The sequence below is a fragment of the Mycteria americana genome, chromosome 14 (genome assembly GCF_035582795.1).
Source record: "Mycteria americana isolate JAX WOST 10 ecotype Jacksonville Zoo and Gardens chromosome 14, USCA_MyAme_1.0, whole genome shotgun sequence".
Lineage (NCBI taxonomy): Eukaryota > Metazoa > Chordata > Aves > Ciconiiformes > Ciconiidae > Mycteria > Mycteria americana.
In genome coordinates this window covers 18,379,435-18,398,517 of record NC_134378.1, presented here as the reverse complement: position 1 = coordinate 18,398,517, position 19,083 = coordinate 18,379,435, and the positions used below count along the sequence as shown (strand labels likewise).

General features: G+C 71.6%; 1 protein-coding gene across 2 annotated transcripts in view; it reads right to left on the bottom strand.

Annotated features, from left to right (window-relative positions):
• Positions 1-19,083, bottom strand: part of SLC12A5 (solute carrier family 12 member 5) — a 28,613-nt gene that overhangs the window by 5,530 nt on the left and 4,000 nt on the right. Inside the window, exons 1-12 of one of the 2 annotated variants that reach the window (XM_075516923.1) lie at positions 15,995-16,046; positions 8,948-9,042; positions 8,565-8,696; positions 8,203-8,349; positions 7,474-7,528; positions 6,304-6,434; positions 5,863-6,104; positions 5,573-5,784; positions 3,086-3,253; positions 2,017-2,115; positions 1,790-1,847; positions 871-1,045 (exon numbers count right to left, since the gene is read on the bottom strand). In XM_075516923.1, the coding sequence (XP_075373038.1) occupies positions 871-1,045; positions 1,790-1,847; positions 2,017-2,115; positions 3,086-3,253; positions 5,573-5,784; positions 5,863-6,104; positions 6,304-6,434; positions 7,474-7,528; positions 8,203-8,349; positions 8,565-8,696; positions 8,948-9,042; positions 15,995-16,046 (1,566 nt within the window). Of the gene's footprint in view, positions 1-870; positions 1,046-1,789; positions 1,848-2,016; positions 2,116-3,085; positions 3,254-5,572; positions 5,785-5,862; positions 6,105-6,303; positions 6,435-7,473; positions 7,529-8,202; positions 8,350-8,564; positions 8,697-8,947; positions 9,043-15,994; positions 16,047-19,083 lie in introns of those variants that run through there. The other variant, XM_075516922.1, reaches the window with a different exon arrangement.

Sequence of the window (19,083 nt, the reverse complement as noted above, 5' to 3'; positions counted from 1 at the left end):
GGGGGCGGGGAGAGGGGGCGCGTCAGGGCTCTGCGGTGCCGGCACCGCACAGCCCTGGGTGAGGGTCCTCGGCGCGGCCCGATGGGGCCAGACCCTCCCACGTGCCCAGCCCTGGCCGGGAGCAGGGACCGGGTGCCCCAGGGCCACGTCAGCACCGCCGCGAGCTGGCGCACGTCCTGCGCTGTGTCCCGCCGGGGGACCGGCAGGACCGGCTCCCGCTGCCGGTACGGCCCCGTGCCCGGCAGACCCCGCGGCCCTCCCTGCACCCAGAGCAGCCCCTATTCCCCTGGGACCCCACCCAGAGATGAGCCCCAGCTCAGCCTGGCCACAGCCAGCGTGGAGCCGAGCACCCCATGCCCCGGACGGACACGCTGCCGGGGGACAGCAGCTCCTCCTGTGGCTGCGGGGACACTGGGGGGGTCCGGGCACTAGGGTGGGGGCCGGAGGCACGTGTCCAGATGCATTACAGGGCGCGGGTGGTGCGAGCAAGCGAGAGCTCGGGCTGGGGCTGGCAGGGTGAAGGAGGGAGGATAAAATTAGCCAGCTCTTCCCTGGGGGGAGCTGTCGGGTTGGATTTGGAGAGATGAGGTTGTGAGAACGCGTCTTCGGAGAGCAGATAAAATATGAAGCGGCACGGCAGCAGGGGGAAGGGATCCTGACCTTTCCCGGCACTCTCCTCCTACCGTCACGGCGGCCAAACCCACCACGGCCGCCCGCCGAGGTCAGGGTAGCCGAGCCGCTCCGGCAGGCGGTGGTGCCGGGAGCAGGCAGCGCTGGCAGCGCGGGTGCCCCCCGGTCTCCCGTGCTGATGGGAGCCGCGGCTACGGTGGGTGCTCGGGGCCGGCAGCGCTGGGCTCGGGGGATGCCTACCCTGAGGAAGGGCACGATCCCATCCCTGGAGATGGCTTGCAGGAGGCGGGGGGCTCCGGTGAGGCTCTGCAGCCCGGCCCCACACGTGGAGAAGAAGGAGCCAATGACAATGACCCACGGGGACGGCCACGCCAGGGTGCCAACCACCAGGTTCCCGTTGACAGCTTCACCAAACCTGCGGGGCACCGGCATCACCCGCGGCCCCGTCCCATGGCCGAACCCCGAGAGCACCGGTGCTGCGGCGGCACAACCCAGCCCCCGGGCAGGTCGGCCACCGAGGGACGCCGCTGGGGGGGACGGGACCAGAGACAGGCCCTGACCTGGCTGCTGACGGCCCCCTCCCCCTGCGGGGCGTGAGCCAGGGAGCGGGGTCTCAGGTAGCCGGGGTCCGTCCCCATCCCCCACCCCTGGGGGGGACAAGGGGGAGGTGTGGGACGGGGGCTCCCCATCCCCTGTGCCGGGAGGAGGCCGATTAAGGCTGCGGTTGGCTCCTGTTTGTGTTGGTGCTGGCGACCCAGAAGTGTCACCTGCGCACGCAGCGAGCCGGGCTGCCCCAGATACGCAGGCAGCGCAGGCAGCCCTGCCTGTTGACAAACAAGCTCGCTGCCTGCAGCCCTGGAGCGGGAGGAAGGACTGCGGATGTGCAGCAAAACATGGGGGGCGGTCAGGGCACACACGAGCCTCCAACGCCTGTTACAAGCTCGGGCCCTCCCGAGAGCCCCCCCTGCCCCGGCGCTCTCACCCCCGGACCCCCGCAGACCCGCCAGTGCCACTCCGTCCGCCCAGTGTGTCCCAGCTGCAGCCCCCCCACGCCCCCACCTCCCCCCCGGCTGCCCCTGCCCAGCCCGTTCCCGGGGGTGCTCCCGAGGGGCTGCCGGGCTCCCCCCACGCCGGCCCTGCACGGCCCCGGGACACTCACTTGTCACGCAGGACGACCCCCTCGATGCACGCCCCGAAGAGGACGACGGAGCTGATATCTGCCGGGCGGTCAAGGAGGTCCAGGAGGACGCGGAGTCCCGCCCCCTGCCAGCGGGGTGCCAGGACCCCCATCCCAGCCCGGCAGGGCGCCCAGGGGGTCCGCCCCACGCAGCGAGCCCACCCGCCCTCAGCCCCACAGCCCAGGCTCAGGCGAGCCCTGAAGGATACAGACCGCGGAGGTGGTGGCGATGGCCAGGATGGTGCCCGTGGGGATGGACTTCTGGGCGTCCCGCAGGTCTCCAGAGCGGTTGGAGCCAGCCATGATGCCTGGGGAAAGAGCGGACGGTGCCATGGCGGGCAGAGCCGCAGCCCTCACCCGTCCCAGCCAGCAGGACGGCTCATGCCAGGCACCGCGCGAGCCCCGGGCACGGCAGGGTACCAGCTCGGCGGCATGCCAGGACGGGGAGCAGGCATGCAGCACCCAGCCTGCTCCCCACAGCCCCCCAGCACTTCCCCCCCGAGCCACAGTCTGAGGCCACTCAAGGATTAGGCTCAAAACGCTCTTAAGTGACTTGTCTCATTAGCCCTTAATTAGCTCAAGCAGGGATGGTGACTGCAGCAGTGGCAGGGACAGAGTCTGGCCCCGGCGCTGCTCTGGGAAGGCAGGAGGCCAGGTTAGGACACGGCTGCTGCCAGCAGGTCCGGCACAGCCCGAGGGATGACCTGCGCTCCTGCTGCGGCAGCAGCCAGGGCGGCTGTCCCACCGCGCCGGGCAGGGCAGGACCCCACAGCCGGGACACGGCCACCTGTAGCTCAGCCACGTCACTGCGGGGACACGCGCCACGCAAAAACCAGGACCTGCTGGTGAGCAGGCGCCGAGTGGGAGGGTGCGGGGGGCCGTGTGCCAAGTGGCGTCGCAGGGCCTGTCCGGTGCCGGACCCTGCCAGTGACTGCAGTGCCTGGGACCGCCCTGGGGGTCCCACCGGCGCCCGAGCACCGGCAGAGCCGCAGGCCGGACCCGACAGCTGTGCCCTGCACTGGCTGCGCAGCGGGACTGGGGCGGGGGGGGCTCCTCCACCCCCGGGGAGCTATAAATACCGGAGCCGCGGGACGTCAGCACGCACCGAGCGGCACCGTCAGATCTGGAGCGCGGGCGGCTGCGTGGGAGGTGCAGGCTGCGATCCTCCCCCACACCACCGCCACCGCACCCAGCACGGGGGGCAGGAGCACGTGGGGCTCCACACGTGTGCCAGCTGGTGCCCCACAGCACGCAAGCGGGGCCGGCGGCAGCTCCCACCTGTGACCGAGGGGAAGTAGATGCCGACGAGCAGGGTGAAGTAGGAGGTCATGTCGCTGAAGACGTAGGGCTGGTCCATGTCCACCGGCGTGTCGGGGGGGCTGACGGAGGGCAGCCCTCGCTTCTCCACAATCACGCCCTTGGTCAGGTACGAGCTCCAGAGGTTCTCTGCGAGGAGGCAGGAGCTCAGGCAGCGCGGCCAGCGTGAGGAGGTGCCAGAGAGCCGCCCGCGCCCGGCACAGCACCTTCCTGCCCCGCAGCCCAGTGGGATGGAGCACGGGGGCATCCAGCGCTGCCTCCCCCCGCCCTGGCCTCACCAAGCAGCCGGCACAGCCGGCAGCCAGGGCCACTGGCATCTGGCGGGTGAGGGACGGGGCATCCCCAGCCCGTCGTGGATGTGCAGAAACACCTGGCCTGCGGACAGGCCCAGCAGCACGGATGGGCGACCAGAGCAGGTCCGTCCTGCCGCTGGCATGGTCCCTGCAAGATACTGGAGCAGCTGACATGGGATCGCAGCAGCAAATAATTAAGAGGGTAATATAATTAATGCTGATCATCACAGGTTTAAGGAAAGTGGATCGTGTCAAAGTAACTTGATAATGTTTTTGATGGGATTACAAGTGCGGGGCTGATGTAACAGGCTTACTGTCCCTCCACGTGCTGCCTTGGCTGCAGATCGCAGTGAGAAACTGGAGCAGCAGAGAGCAGCCAGCGCCCGGGCACGGCGGGGAGAGGCCGACAGCCCTCGACGCAGCATTGCAGAGGGGCTGCCGAGCGGGTCCAAAGGGGCCCACAGGGACCAGCCTGGCGCTGAGCACCCCTCCCAGCCACGACCTCCCCGACCGCTCGCGGGTGACAGACGGGGCTGGCAGCCCCCACCAACACAGCCCTTCTGGGTTCATCCTCCCGGAAAGGCACGTTTCTCCCTGCAGGGAGACCCAGCGCCTGGGGCACAGCCAGCCCCAGCCACCTCTGCCTGGACTGCGCGGTGACACCCCATCTCGAGACGCTGCCAACCCGGTCACCCTCGCCACCAGCCACTCCAGAGCCAGGTCCTGGCTCTGCCCCGCACGCCCCAGATGTGGGAGCATTTTCTGTCTGCTGCCCTGACAAAGACTGGCTGGGCCGGGTGGGGGGTCCACGTCCCCTCCCTGGCAGGACCGTCGCCAGCAGGAGCAGGCTGTACCCAGCAGCCAGGGACTCCGTCTCTGCCCCATAAGACCTCAGCGTGGGACGCCATCCAGAGCCTCCCAAACACCCAGCGAATGTGCTCCACCTCATCGCTGTGACACGGCCTGGCAGCCGTAGCCCCAAGCACCACACGCTTAGCAAAGTCCGAGCTCCCACGCCTGGGTTCACGCAGCTGCTGCGGCAGGGATGGGCTGGAGCGGCCCCGCAGCCGCCCCGGCACAGTCTCAGCCTCAGCACCCAGTGGAGACGCAGCCAGGGCTGCCCCGTGGCAAGCGCCAGCTGTGCCCGGGCGCCTCAGCCCCATCCCTCCTCCACGGGACCCCCCATAGACGGAGCCACCGCGAGCTCACCGCGTGCACCCAGCGTGCTGCAGGGCCGGCACAGCCGCTGCCCCGACACCCAGCCTGGCACCGCAGGAGCGCCCGGCCCGGCTGCCACACCAGGGAAGGGCTGATCCTGCTCGCAGCTCCGTGGGCAGGGAAGCCCGACAGGGCGCTGCACTCCTGAGCCCCGACCCCTGCCCTGGCACAGGAGCACCCGGAGCAGGTCCTGCTGGCAGGGACCCATGGAGCAGGGGTCTGCAAATGCCCTCTGAGCGTGGCACTGAGCATCGTCCTCCACTGCTCACTGCAGAGTGTGAGCACCTGGCAAATGTACCAGCACCTCCGGAAAAACAGGTCAAAAGTGGCTCCTCACAGCAAATTCACAACTTTTTCTGCGGCCCTGGCCACTCTCCCGGCACGGCTGCGGCCACAGCAGCAAAGTGCCCCCGAGGGGCTATTGCTCCTTGCGAAACATCAGATCGATACCAGCCTTTCTGAAGGAAGCAGAGGGAGGATTTATTCCTCCCCAGCCCTTGGACATACTTCGGAGCCGTCCTGCTGTGGTCTGGCTGGCACAGACCGTACGGGGGCTGCAGCACCCAGCTCGGTCGCACGGTGCAGGAGTCCGTCCCGCTGCCTGGTGCGGCGTGAGCGTGGCTCGCTGCACCGGAGGGGCAGAGCAGCCCACGGCAGGGATCGCCCGCACGCCCGCTCACCTGGACCCGGCACTGCCCGCCTGCCCCCACACCACCTGCCCGGCATAGCCAAGAGGCCGGCCGCCCGTGTGCACAGCAGCCCCCCGTGGCACCAGCCCCTCCACCAGCCCTGCCAGCGGAGCTGCCTGGCAGGCATGGCTGCTGCCCCACCACGGCTGCCCTGGGGCTTGTCCTGTGCCTCTGTCCCCACGCCCTCATCCCCACACCTCCATCCCCGCTCCTCCGTCCCCGTGCCTCCGTTCCCGTGCCATGCCCACCTTGGATGAGGCCGCTGGCAGCGCCGGGGATGCCCTCGATCTCGGTCACGTTGTTCATGGTGAAGTACTCGTCACAGGTGGCATTGAGGAAGCGGGAGGTGCAGAAGAGCTCCCAGAGCTTGGAGCCCACCGTCTCGTTCCCCTCCACCACCATCTTGGTGCAGAGGTCAAAGCCATGGCGCGAGAGGGTCCTGTTGCCCAGGAGGCAGATCCTGGGGGGGGGAGCAGGCAATCAGCCATGCGCCTCCGTGCCCCGGCCCTGCCGCAGCCCCGCAGGATGCCGTACTCACGGGAAGCTCGGCGGATCGAAGGCCGACTTGATGACACCAGCGTAGATGGCGAGGATGGAGAGGATGACACAGCCCAGGAAGACCAGGGCAAACTTGTTGACGTACTTGACCCCCACGAACACCACGGTGGCCATGCAGGTCAGCACGCAGGTGCCGTACACCCGCATGTTGTTGAGCATCGCGGCCGCCTCCCCACTGGCATCCTCTGCCTTGAAAATGGCCATGGCCGGGAAGATGTAGGCCTGGGAGAGAGTCACGGCATCACCGCTCGGCTAGCGGTCCCGCGGAGGGGACCCCAGGGAAGGGTCCCTCGGCCCCACAGCAAAGCCTCAGCTCCCTGACGGGCCACTAGGAGCGGGCAGCGTGGGCAGGCAAGGGCAGCGCTGCCCTGCCAGGACCAGAGCCCACGGCACTGCGCGGGGAGAAGGAGCAGGCACATACCAGCAGGATTTCGATGGTGCCCAGGATGTACATGGCGCCGGCAAAGGTGGTGCCCAGGTAGAAGCAGAGCCCCACGGCCCCACCAAACTCAGGTCCCAGGGAGCGCGAGATCATGTAGTAGGAGCCACCCGCTGCCGGAGAGAGCAACGGTGGGTCCCAGCCAGACCCCAGCGGCACCCCCAGCCCTGCCAGGCGTCCCGGAGGGCAGGATGGAGCCAGGGCAGCCCTGGAACCCGCTCCAGCGCAGAGCAGGACGCAGTCCCCAGGGCCCCGGAGCAGTGGGAGCGATCGCGCTGGCAGAGCCATTCCCTGGGAGCCCGGCAGCCAGGTGTGATTGCCGCGGGGACACATGTCCCCGGGATGCCAGACAGGCGCTGGAGCCCCAGGGACATGGGCCATGCCCTGCTCCGTCCTCCCAGAGGAGCCCTCAGAGCCCGGCTGCCGGGATCAATGGTCCTGCCATGGCAGCAGGATGATAAATAGCTTTAATTACACCCTGCGCTGGGGCTGTCAGTGCTGTGCCCAGCGGACCAGCCGGGTCAGCGCAGCTCGCCTGCTCCCAGCTCCCCGGGCTCGGCGGGGCTGGGCACACTCTGGGAGAGGCAGCCCAGGGGCACCCACGCGGCCAGACCCCGCCGGTGCCTCGCCGGGGCAGAGACCGCGCACAGCAGCGTCCTTGCGTCTAGGGCGGCCCGGGGAGGCCGACGGGAGAGGCCGCCCCAGCGCCCAGCCCGTGGTGCCCGGCACGCCCGGCTCCCCATCCTCCTGCCGGCATGTCTCCCTGGCTCCCCTGCGGCCTCGCCAGTCTGGCGGAGGGAGGAGCCGTGGCTGGCGGCTCTCGCTGCCATCTGCACCTCGCGGCTCTGGGGACGGGCGGCGGCTCCAGCTCCACGCTCCCCCCGGGCCACGGGGAACCCGCACAGGCTGGTGGCAGAAGGCCGGGGAGTGGCTGGTGGTGACGTCCGCCCTCCCACGCACGGCACAGGGCAGCCCCAGAGCTCAGCCGGCGTGGCCGAGGGAGCGGGACGGCCTCGGGGCACGCTCTCTGGGAAAAGCCCTTTGGCAGGGAAAAGCCCTTCTGGGGCACAGGGGCCCCTGCAGGCACCTGACCCGGCAGGGAGCCAGCTCCCCTTGCCCCCGGCGCATGCACAGACACGGGCTCGGCTCTACCTGGCACCACGCCGTTGGTGGCGATCGCGCTCATGGAAATGGCCGTCAGCATTGTCTGCAGGAAGAAACACAGTGTCGGCACGTGGCAGAGCTCCCTCCTTGCTGGGGCAGAGGGACAGGGGAGCAGGAAGGGAGAGCTGGGGCCATGCTGGGACATGGGGCTCCCCGGGGCCACGCTGAGATGTGCCACAGGGCCAGGATGCCCGGGGGAGAGCCAGACGGACGGATGGATGGATGGATGGATGGATGGATGGGCAGGCAAGGCTGCTGGCCAGCAGCACAGCTGGGGGGCTGAGCCCCTTGGAGGGACTGGCAGCGCCGCGAGGGCGGGGGGTCCCCAGGCTGCCCAGGATGCTGCCCCCAGCCCCCCCAGCCTCTGCCCTGGGGTCACTGTCCTGGCGCGATGGCTCACTGCAGCATGGCGTGCAGGGCCAGGGTGGGGGACCCCCTGCCACATCCCCCCCACATGGCAGCTGCAATCTAGGTCACCATTTGAGCACTGTTCTGCTGCTGACTCCTTTGGGAAGCCAGAGGCTTCTCCTTGCTGTAAGTGGGGCAGGGGCAGGGGCAGGGGCAGGGGCAGGGGCAGGGGCAGGGGCAGGGGCAGGGGCAGGGGCAGGGTAGGGTGGGCTGGCAGCTAGTGCCCCTCTCCGCAGCCCGGCCAGCCCAGCTGGTGACCCCCAGACCGCAGGCGAGGCCAGCGGGGGCCCAGCCGGCTCTATCACTCACGCAGGAGCAGCAGAGGAAGACCATGCAGAAGGACTCCATGATGCCGGCGATCCCCACCACCCAGGTGAGGCGCAGGAAGAGAATGACCCCAAAGATGTTCTGGAGGCAGGGCAGGTAGACGCCCATGAAGGTGCCCATCCGCGGGGCCTGCCGAGGGAGCGGGCAGCCATCAGGGCTCACAGGCCTGGCTGGCAGAGGAGCGAGGGGTCCCGCTCCTCCTCTAACGCAGCCAGGGACCCCGGGTGACACCGCCCCCCCCCGCCGGGGGCCGCGGGACCCGGCTGTCCCCAGGGCAGCCCGTGGCCTGGCTCTGCACAGGCAGGGGCCGGGAGAAGGGGCTGCGTCCCTCCTGTGTCTCTCACCTGCACTGGCTTCTTCTTGCCCCCATCATTGTTCTCAGCCTCCTCGTGCTCCCGGCTGCCCTGCGGCAGGTTGGTGTAGTTGGCCAGCCCGCTCAGCAGGGACGAGACCATGGGGCTGGTGTCCATCTCCTCCTGTGGAGACCAGAGCCCCGAGCCGTGAGGACAGTCCCGCGGGACCCCGGCCAGCCCTGAGACCCTGGGACTTCTCCAGATGCCACCCCACCGCCCGCCCCGCCGGGCATGGCTGTGGCAGCTGGGGGACCCCGGCCTGGGGCTCTGGTATGTCCCGGTGCCCAGGGTGCGGGTCAGGGTGCTGCGGAACAGCTGCCCAGCTCAGCCCCCTCCCCAGGGACCCTCCCTGCCCCGCCGCCCACACGCCCTACCTCGAAGAGGGCCATGTTCTTGCCATCATACTCCTTGCCCTTCTCCAGGTCCGTGCTGTTGATGAAGGGGCTGCTCTCCTTGGGATTGCCATCGCCTGCAGAGACGCCGCCGGGTCAGCCAGGCAGCCCCCACCCCAGCCCCCACCGGGAGAGCATCCGCCCCATGGGGCTGCTGCTGCAAGGGGTCGTGGCTGCACCCCAGCTCCCGCGGGAGGGCTGCCGGGGCCGTGGGCACCACGCCTGCGCCCAGGAGAGGCAATGGCAGCGCCTGCGTCCCAGCCGCCAGCCTCGCCTCCGTGGCAGGCATGGGCAGGGGCCACCCGTCCCCAGGAGCCACGCGCTGCCCTGCCCAACTGGGCCGGCGCGCGGACCCACCGGAGCGCATCCACGCAGTGAGGTGAGCGGTGTGGATCCAGGGGGAACCCTCCCAGAGGGACGGCTGGCAGCAATAACTCACAGTGCGGGGCGCCGGCGGGTGAGCGTGCCAGGGCTGCCCACAGCGCTGCGTCTGCAGGGGCAGGATCTGGCCAGCTGCTCAGCATGCCACCGCAGAGGGGGACGGTCCCGGCACGGTGCCTGGGAGCGGGGTGAGCAGCCGGACGTCTGGTCCTGCTCCCCGACAGGCACCACAGGAGCAGGGGCCGGCAGCCTCGCCGGCTGCGCGGCAAGGCAGGGAGGCGTCCAGCGGTGCTGCCACCGAGGACAGGCGCTGCCGCCCTGCCCGGGGCAGCGGAGCTGCCCGCAGCAGCGCAGGGCCCGCGGAGCTGCTGGGACAGGGCCGTGGCTGCTCGCTGCATTAACGACCTCGTGCAGAAGAAACCCAGAGTCGGCTTAATAGCAAAGAAAACAGCCGAGCTGCAGAGCAGCAGAAATAAATCAGGCTGGAAATGGAGCGGCAGCGAGGACGGTGCCGCTGGAGCGGCGCAGCCCTGAGCGGAGGCCCAGAGGGGAGGCAGGCAGGGGCTGCATGGAGCCAAAGGACACGGTGCTGGGCAGAGTGGCTCAGCGGGCACAGGGAGACCTGGGCAGCTGGGTCTGGTCCCCGGCCCTGGGCGGGAGGAGAGGGGCTCCCCGCCACGCACCCATCCCCACCACCATGGCCCCGCAGCCAGGGCGACCGCGCTGTCGGCAGCAGCAGCACCGCCAGGCAGGCTGCTTGCATGGGCGCTACAGACCTGCTCTGCACCCCGGTCCCCGGGCTCCTCCGGCGTGGGGCAGCAGGGCGGCAGCGTCCCTGACGGCGCAGCCGAACCGCGGGGCAGAGCCCACAGGCTCCTCCTGCGCAGCAATGGCCGTGGCAGCAGCACCAGGACAGCCCAGCCCACGGGTCCGGGCTGGCCTCGCTCCGGAGCCCCCTCGGACGCACGCCCGGCGCCGCGCGCTGCACTGCCGGCACGTGCCCTGCCCCGTGTCTCCCACCGAAGGGTGTGCGGGGCGTTCTCAGAGCAGGCCCAACGTGCTCCTCGCTCGGGTTTGGTCTAAAGCGCTGCACCCGGCGCTTGTTAGGTAACAGCAGTGGCACGGGCTGGCACCCCCTGCTCGCCACAGCTCCCACCCACCTACACCAGCCCCGGGGACCGCGCGGGCACGGAGATGTCCACCACGCCAACGGGGACGCCCTCCAGGCCGACAGCAGGGCCTGTCCCCAGCATGGGGACGCGAGGGCATGGGACCGGGGTGTCCGAAGCCCACCTCCCCCCCGGGACCGAGCGGGGCCCGGCGGGGCCTCGGGGGCACGGGGGCAGGGGCAGCCTGGCCGGGGGGACGTGCTCACAGCCTGGCGAGGCCCTGGGACCCCACTGGGAGAGCGGAGCCCGCAGGGGCCTCGCCTCGACGCCCGGTACCCAGCCGACGACATCACCGTGCTGGTTTCCATGGCAACGGCGAGCCACGGCCGCCTCGGCTCCCGCTCTTATGTAACGGCACAGGCGGCCGGACGCAGGCCCCGCACGGCACCCGCGCCCCGGCCCACCGGCACCCGCCAGACGGCGCAGCCAGGCCCCCCGGCCCCAGCCCGCCCCGACCCCACGGGACCAGCACTGCCTGGCTCCGCACGACAGCCGCCAGCAGCACCCCAGGGTGCCCACGCTCCAGCCCGCCGGCACCACAACAGCACCCAAACCTCGCAGTCCCTCCACCCCCCGGCCCGGGGCACCGCCTCACTCCAGCACCGCCGGGACCGCGGTCCCGTGCTGGCATTGCCTGGGCTGCCAGGGCCAGCCGGGGGCACAGGAGCCCCTCGCCCGGTGGTGCCGCCGGGAGGACCGGCACTGGGAGAGGCCTCGGGCTGGCGGGAGGTGGGGACACGGGGACATGCACGTGGCACAGCTCCAGTGTCCCCAGGGCATGGCTCGGGAGGACCCCCGGCCACCCGCCTCGGCCCTGGCCCCGCAGGCTGGAAGGAGTTAAGTGCCAGGGCCTCGGGGTCCCAGGTGACGATGCACTCCCCACTCCTGCCGGAGACCATTTTGCCGCAGAGGGGCTGGTGCAGCCTCTCCCCGGCAGCCGCCACAGATTTGTGGTCTGTGCAGGCAGAGGCAGGCTGGGGCACCGCAGCCCATCCCGGGCAGGGCCCACCCCGTCCCCCAGCTGCCACCGTCATGCCCGGCGGCACCGAGGGGGTGGCACCTCCCGGCCGTGGGGACACGCGGGAGGCCGCCGGGTCCCCCCAGTGCCTGCCAGGCCTGCCCGTGCCCCGCTCCCCCAGCACAGCCCGGGGACGAGCGGCACCGGGGCAGGAGCGCAGGACGGGGCTGGCCGGCGGTGAGGCCGGGCAGCCCGGTGCGGGAGAGGCGGCGTGAGCAGAGCAGAGCCGAGCCGTGCCAGGCTTCGATCCCGGCGCTCAGCCGCCCCCCTCCCCAGGGATCACTCAACATGAATCGGCCTTTTAATTTGCTGCGGCGGCTGGAAGGGCTCGCGGCGGGATTGCTGGCAGGAACCCACAGCCCTGCTGTGGTCACTGCGCAGTCCCGCTCGCAGCCGGGGTTACCAACAACCCTGCCTGCCCGGGGCGTCCCAAAGCCAACCCCGCTGCCCACCCCAGCAGCCCGGGGCCCCCAGCGCCGAGGGCCTGTCCCTGAGCCCCTGGGAGCTCACCCGCCCCACGGGGCAGCGCTCGGGCTGCAGCACCAGCCACGATGTGATCTCCTAATGGCTTTTTACTCAGCTCTAAATTGGGTTGGGAAGCGTCATGTCCCTTATCCCAAATCCTCCCTAATCACTTTACATGGCGCAGGGCACGGCGCGCTGACTGGGGGGAGCCCAGGCAGCCAAACCCTTCGGGCTAATTAACCAGAGCTGCTGCTGGGACCGCTGCCTGCTCCTGCCCAGCCGCGGCCAGCCCGTCCCCTCCATGGCACACCGCGAGGGCCGGCTCCTTCGCGGCTGCCGCGCACGGTGAGCCCTGGCCAGGGACATCGGGTGCTGGGGCTGTGGCGCTGGCCGGGAGGAGCAGCGGGCAAGGGGGGACGCAGCGGGGGCAGCCCCGGCACCACCCTCCCCCTGCGCCTCCGTCTGTGCTCCTGCAGCGCCCCGGGGCCCACCGGGTGCTGGCACAGGGGTGCTGACAGCTCAGGGACCCACCGCACGAGCCTGGCCACTGGCCCCTCCTGCACCGCCCCCCCACACCAGTCCCGCCAGCCCCAGGGGCGGCAGCAGTGCGGTGGCTGCTCTCGGTGCCCGGGGACGCCTCGGGGCTCCCCTGGAGGCACGCAGGGCACCTTGACTTTTGCCAGAGCGTTCGACGGCGCCGGCTGGCGAGCAGCCTCCTCCCGCTCCCCGGGGCTCTGCCCGCAGCCGGCGGCAAGGGGCACCCCAGGGTGACCCCAGCAGCCCGGCGAGCACGCGGGTGAGCATGTGGCCCTGGCTGATGTCCCCAGCTGCTGCCGTTTTGCAGGAGTTGCTGGCTGGGGAGGCCACAGTGCTGCTCTGTCACCCCTGGCCATCAAGGGGACTTGGCCGCACGTCCACTGGCCTGGCCCTGGGCTGCTGGCCTGGTGGTCCCTAAGGCAGACGGGGATGGCCAAGGGGCCCTTCTAGCAGCTGGCACCTCTGCTCCCACCCAGGCTTCCTTCTCCCCTGAGCAAGGGTATCTGCCAGCTGCCCCGGGAAGGGTAACCCTCAGGGAGGCCACAGAGCCCCCGCAGTCCCTGCCGAGGCAGAGACCACCGGTGGCCAGAGCAGCGCTGGCTCGTGCTGGCAGCGTGCACACCGGTGCCGGCTCCCAGCTGCAGCGTGGCGGTGGGGTGAGGGGTGGGATGTTCCCCCTGCCCCGGAGCTGCACTTTGCCCCTCCAGCCGGCAGGCACACCAAGTGGCCTTTTGGGCTGGATTCTTTCACTGCCTGACCCAAATTGGACCAACTGCTACTTCAGACCTATCCTCTTCCTTCCTAAACCCGGGATTATCCTCCCTTTGATCAGCCGGCCCTGCAGGCACAGAATTTCCAGCACAGGCGCTTTGGCTGGCTGCATTTAAACAGCTTCCCAGATTCTCCAACAGCCCAAGCCCTGCCTTGGAAAAGGCTGTGGACACAAGCTCCAGCAAAGCTCCCCAGCCCCGGGTCTCCCTTCCTAGGGCAGCCCCGTGCCTCCAGGCTGGAGCGCCGGCACGGCAGCCTGCAGTGGGGCTCCGTCTGACATTTCCACACCCCAAACAGAGCAGTGCAAGCTGCCAGCCTGGACACTGCAGGCAGTAGCCCTGCCTGCTCCCCCGCTCCCCACCACCTCCCCAGAGGGTCTGCCACCAGCCCAGCCCTCACCGGGCTGCCAGGGCTGGAGCCCTTCCAGCCCTTGTCATGAGGTTCTCACAGGCTGTCCAGAGCGGGGACCTGAGCGGGACGCTGCTCGGCCTTTCTGACAGAAATGGCCTAAGCGGCACCCAGGGCTTCAGCAGCTCCGCTGGGCTCGGCAAGTCTCCGGCCAGCCAGCGCTGGAGCAGCCGGGATGTGTCGGGGAGGCCCCGCTGGCGTGGAACAGCTCTGCCACCCCCCTGGCTCATCCACAGTCCCCGCAGACAGACCCTGCACCCTTGGTGGTGGTGGGGGCAATCCCACCCCCCCGCAGCAGCTGCCCTCGGCATGGGTGTGAAGGGCCCTGCCGTGCCCCTCCCCATAGATGCTCTCCCAAGACCCCCAGGGCCCCCGCCGCCTCCAGCCCCATGCCCGCCAGCCCACTGGGCACCATCTCGCCAGGCCCGGCTCCAGGGACAGTCTGCCTGGTCCATCTGTAGTGGCACCGTGTCCAGCCTTCCCGCCAGACCCCAGCAAGGCAGAAAGCCTGCCACTGTGCCGCCGGCACTGCTGCGATGGAAACGCAGCAAGTGGGATAGATCCTGGTGCTGCAGAGGGCAAGGGGAGGGCGAAAGCCCAGGGAAGGGCACGGCCAGGGGCCAGCGCGGCTCCCCCCAGCCTGGCAAGGTGCCCCCAGAAGATTCCTGCCAGCCCTGACCTTGAGTGGAGCCGTGAATAAACAAGCAAATAAACAGGCTCAGGTCGGCAGAGCAGAGCGAACACCGAAAGCCTCGTCGCGGCTGTGCCCAGAGCCTCACTGCAGGCAGCCGAGGACTTCTGCAGTGACTGCCAGAGCCAGTTGTCCCCTCCTGGCTGGGGCTTTCAGCAGACCCCGCGAGGGGGACCTGGTGAGGGGACCTGGTGGCGGGCTGAGGGGAGTCAGAGAGGCACTGCAGGTCCCCTCAGGCGCATCGCTGCATTTCCCTGGCTCCAACACATCCCTGTGCCCGACAGAAACACCTGCAGGAGAGGGTGCTGCACTGGCCCAGCTGCCTGGGGCTGAACATGGCCCCGCAGGGGCCCGAGGACCCTCTGCAGCAGCTTGGCTGTTGGTGGGTGCCCCGGGGAGAGCTCAAGCCAAAGTGCCAGCAGTTGCGTGGCTGCTGCCAGGGCCTGGTGGCCCCACCGCCCGTGGGGCTGGAGCCCCGTCCCCTCGCCCGCAGCGGCCCTGCCCGCCTGCACTGCGCCGGGGCTGCAGCATGCCAGGCATGGCACGGGCTGGAAGGGAATGGCACAGCTTGGACCGGACTGGCAGGGCATGGCACGGGCTAGACCGAGCGGACCAGCTCGGCTCGGCTCGGCTTGGCTCGGCACGGCCCGGTACGGCATGACAAGGCTCGGCACGGCACGGCACGGCTCAGCTCGGCTCGGCCCGGCACAGCCCGGCACAGCCCGGCACTGCGGAGCGCAGCGGCCCCGGGCCGAGCGGCTCCAGCCGGCCCCGGCGCAGGGCCCGGGCGGCCGCTTCAGCACCGCGGACAGCGGCGGCGGCGGCAGGGGCGGGCAGAGCCCCCGCGCGGCCCCGGGGGGCGGCGGATGCGGGGGGGCGGCTGCCGGGGATCGGGGGGCGGCGGCGGGGAGGGATGGGGGGCGGCAGCGGGGATGGCGGAGGCGGCAGGGAGGGATGGGGAGGAGGTAGCCGGGGATGGGGGGGCGGCAGCCGGACGGGGGAGGCGGCAGGGAGGGGTGGGTAGGAGGTAGCCGGGGTAAGGGGGAGGGGGGGGGGGGCGGCAGCCGGGCGTGGGGACCCTCGCGGGGGTCCCGGGCGGGCGGGAGCGGGCCGGTGCAGCGGCCGGCGGGGGCTGCCCGGGAGCGGGCAGGGGGCCGGCGCCCGGCGGGATCGCCCGGAGCGCGGCCCGCAGCCCCCGCCCGGGCGGAGGAGGGTCGCCGGCAAGCCCCGGGCACGGCTCGGCCCCGCCACGGCCGCGGCTCCAGCCGCGCCGCCGCTTCCCGGGGCTGCCGCAGCGGCGGGAGCGGGGCCGGGGCTGCGCGGAGGCGCCGGCAGCGGGAGCGGGAGCAGCCCCGCACCGCCCGCCGCAGCCTCGCGGGGCCGCGGACCAAGAGCCGCCGTCGCGGCCGGTGCCGCCCGCCTGCCCCGCGGCGCGGGGTCCGGCGGCCGCGACACCCCCAGCCCCCGCGGCCCCCGGCTCCGCGCCGCCTCTGCCGCCCGCTCGGCGCCGAGCCCCGGCCCCCAGCCCGGCAGGGGCGGCCGCCCCCCCGGCTACCCCGGTCCCCGGTCCCCCGGTCGCGGTCCCTCACCTTGGCTGGCGCCGCCGTCGCCGTCCTCGCAGTCGGCCAGGTTGTTCAGCATGGCGCCGGCTGCCCGCGGCCGCACGCTGCCGCCCGGGAGCTGCGAGCGCCGCGCTCCGCAGCCAGCCGCGTCCCCGCGCCGCCCCCCGCCGCCGCCGGTGGGAGGGGGCTGCAGTGCGGAGGCGCCCGGGCTCACGGCTCGCTGCTGCCGGCGGAGCCCAGCCCGGCCGCTCGCTTCATCACGTATGCAGGAGGCATTGCCCCCGCCGCGGTGGGGAGGGGAGCAGCGGCAGGCAGGGGCGAGGCGGGGGAGGGCGCGGAGCGGAGCGCACGCCGCCTCCCGGCCGAGCCAGGCGGGGGGGGGGGGGGGGGGGGGGGGGGAAGTAGGGCACGGCAGCGCTGCGGGCCCCGGCTGGCGCGGGCGGGACGGCCCCGCACCCCGCGCCGGCCCCCGGCACCGCCCCAGGACCGGGCACCGCCGGGGGGGGACGCTGCGGCCTGGGGCCGGGGCAGCCGCCGCCCCCCCCGGCCCGGGCGGCTCCCGCCCGGGGCAGAGCCAGGCCGGGGACCCCTCTGCGGGCAGCAGGGCCCCGGCCGGGGGCGAAGCCCCCCCCGCCCCAGCAGCAGGACCGGCCTGCAGCCACCGCCATCCAAGGGCACCCCGGGGAGGAGGGGGATGGCCAGACCACCCAGCAGCGGAGCCAAGGGTCCGGCAGAGGCTGCCGGCCCCGCTCTGCCCAGCCCGGCTGCAGCAGCCCTGCAGAGCGGGCAACGCTGCCCACAGACGGGAGCGGGCTTGGCCTGACCGCCCCCCCCCCCGGGTCTCCAGGGGGGCCGGGGTCACACCGCGCCCGGGAACACCCCGGCTGACCCCGGAGAAGGGCTGCGAAGGGCCCGACCACCCCGGGCCCTGCTGCCTCCCGCAGAAGCCCCCCGGCCCTCGCAGCCCGTCCCCCGGGGGCCGCGGGGCTCAGGGCCACCTTCGGGCCGGGGGCTGCTGACAGGACCCCACACTGACCCTGCAGGGCCGCTCAGGCCCCCCCTTCTCTCACCCACTTAAACCGGGAGGATCCCAGAGCCGGAGCTGGCTGCAGCTCCCGGCATCTCCTCCGGAGCGGGCTGAGATCATGACAGCCCGCTGGCGTCCGTTACTTCTTGACGGCTGTAATTAATTGTTTACTTTCTCCTGGTACGGGGCCAGCTGCTCTGCAGCGCGGAGGCTCCCCGGCCCTCACCTTGCGGGGCGGGAGGGCTCAGACCCCTCGCACCGGCCCCGCCAGCGGCCCCAGCCCCGGCCCCGCCTGCTGCAGCCAGGACCCCCGGCCCGGTGTCCCCGGGAGCCACAGCGGCACGGCCCCGGCCCCGCGGCAAAGGGCGCGGGACGGCCCGCAGGCAGGGTGGGCCGATCGGGGGCTGCCCCGGGGCAGGCGGGACGCTGCCACCCCGCTCCTCGCACGGCCCCCACCGCCCTCTCCTGCCCAGGCCCCCGCACCCCGGCCGCAGCGTGGGGCTGCCCCGCCAGCTGCAGCAGCACCGGCCCCTCGCCCCCGCGTCCCTCGGCCTTGAGCAGGAGCCAGCGCTGGAGCGAGGGGCTGGCCCGCTCCCAAGGGACGGGACTGGCCCCCGCACCCTGCCTGCACAGCCAGGGCTGCAGGCAGGACGCAGCGGGCAGAGCCGCTCTCCCTGGCGGGTCCTGGGGAGTTTGCAGAGCCCCCCCCCCCCACGCGTGCGGAGGCCGTGCCCGGGCAGAGGGGCAGCGGGCCCGGGGGCTGCGCGGGGGCCAGCCAGCCACGGCGAGTGCCGAGCGCCGAGAGGGTGGTTTTGCGCAGGAGGCCGCAGCGCGTGGGCTCGGCACAAGAGGGATTTTCCTGCTAAAACAGATGGGGGGGAGGGAGCACGTGAAAGACCACTAATCCCCTAATCCCTGGATTATGGCTCCATTTCAGGGGCTGGGATTTGCCGGCAGTGCAGGGGGGCTACGCTATCAACTGCATTTCCTTAGCCCATGTGCAGGGTCCCACCGGCATGGGGGGGCACATTGAGGGTGTCCCCGGGGCAGAGACAGACTGAGGGGGCTCGGCCCCCCAGCACAGGACTGACCTAACTCTGGCCCGTGAGCGTGATGCCCTGGGGCTGGGGTACGTGGCCCCAGCGCACCGGGAGCTTTGGCATGGCTTGGGCAGCACCCATGGGAGCTGCAGGGTGCCGGGAAAGGGGTTTGGCATCGGGGCCGCAGGCAGCGCAAGGGCATGGGCAGAGGAGCTGGGGCTGGAGGGAGGTAGACAGCCTTCCCTGGGCATGGGGGGGGGGGATCAGCTGCAAGTGGCCCCCGAGCCCGGGTGCATGGGCCAGGCACGGCACCAGTGCCCCACTTAACTGCAAGAGGCTGCCCGGGAATGACGAGGGAGAACTGCGCAGCTCCTCTGCCAGGCCAAGGGGTTGGCATGACACAGCTGGACCACCCCCCCACGACGCCTCTGCAGCCTCCCCGGGATGGAGACTGCTGAGCTATGCAAGACCCCCCGAGAGCCAGAGCCGGTCTGGCACACGGAGCATCCCTGCAAACAGCCCTGTGCCACTGCAGACCCCACAGAGACCCCCAAGCACGTCCCAGACCTCCCTGCACCCATTGTGTCACACAGAGCTTGGGTGGAGGGAACCGTCCCCGCAGCCCTTCCTGGGGCAGGCGTCCCAGTAGCCGGCCGCACAGCCCGTGCCTGTCCTGTCACCGGCAGCGGTCAAACCTCCCAGGAGCGAGACACGTGCCGGAGGCACTGGGAAACCTCCTGAGGGCACAGAGTGGGCAGCCTGGAAGCAGCCTGCCCGGGAGGTGAGGGCGGCCACGCTGCGGAGATGCCGGTGGGCACGCTGCACCGCCTGCAGCGATCCCCGGGCACCGTCGGCAGCCTGCCCGACCCACACCCTGCCTGGACAGGAGATCCCGTGGTCCCGGCTCGGCAGGGTGCTCCTCACAGCGCCGGGGGCTCGAGGGCATGAGGCCAGGCACCCCCCAGGAGAAAGAAGAGCTGGAGCAGGAGACACGCCAAGAGGACGGAGGGGTGGGGGGGAGCCCGGAGGCGCAGCGGGGCGCAGAGGGC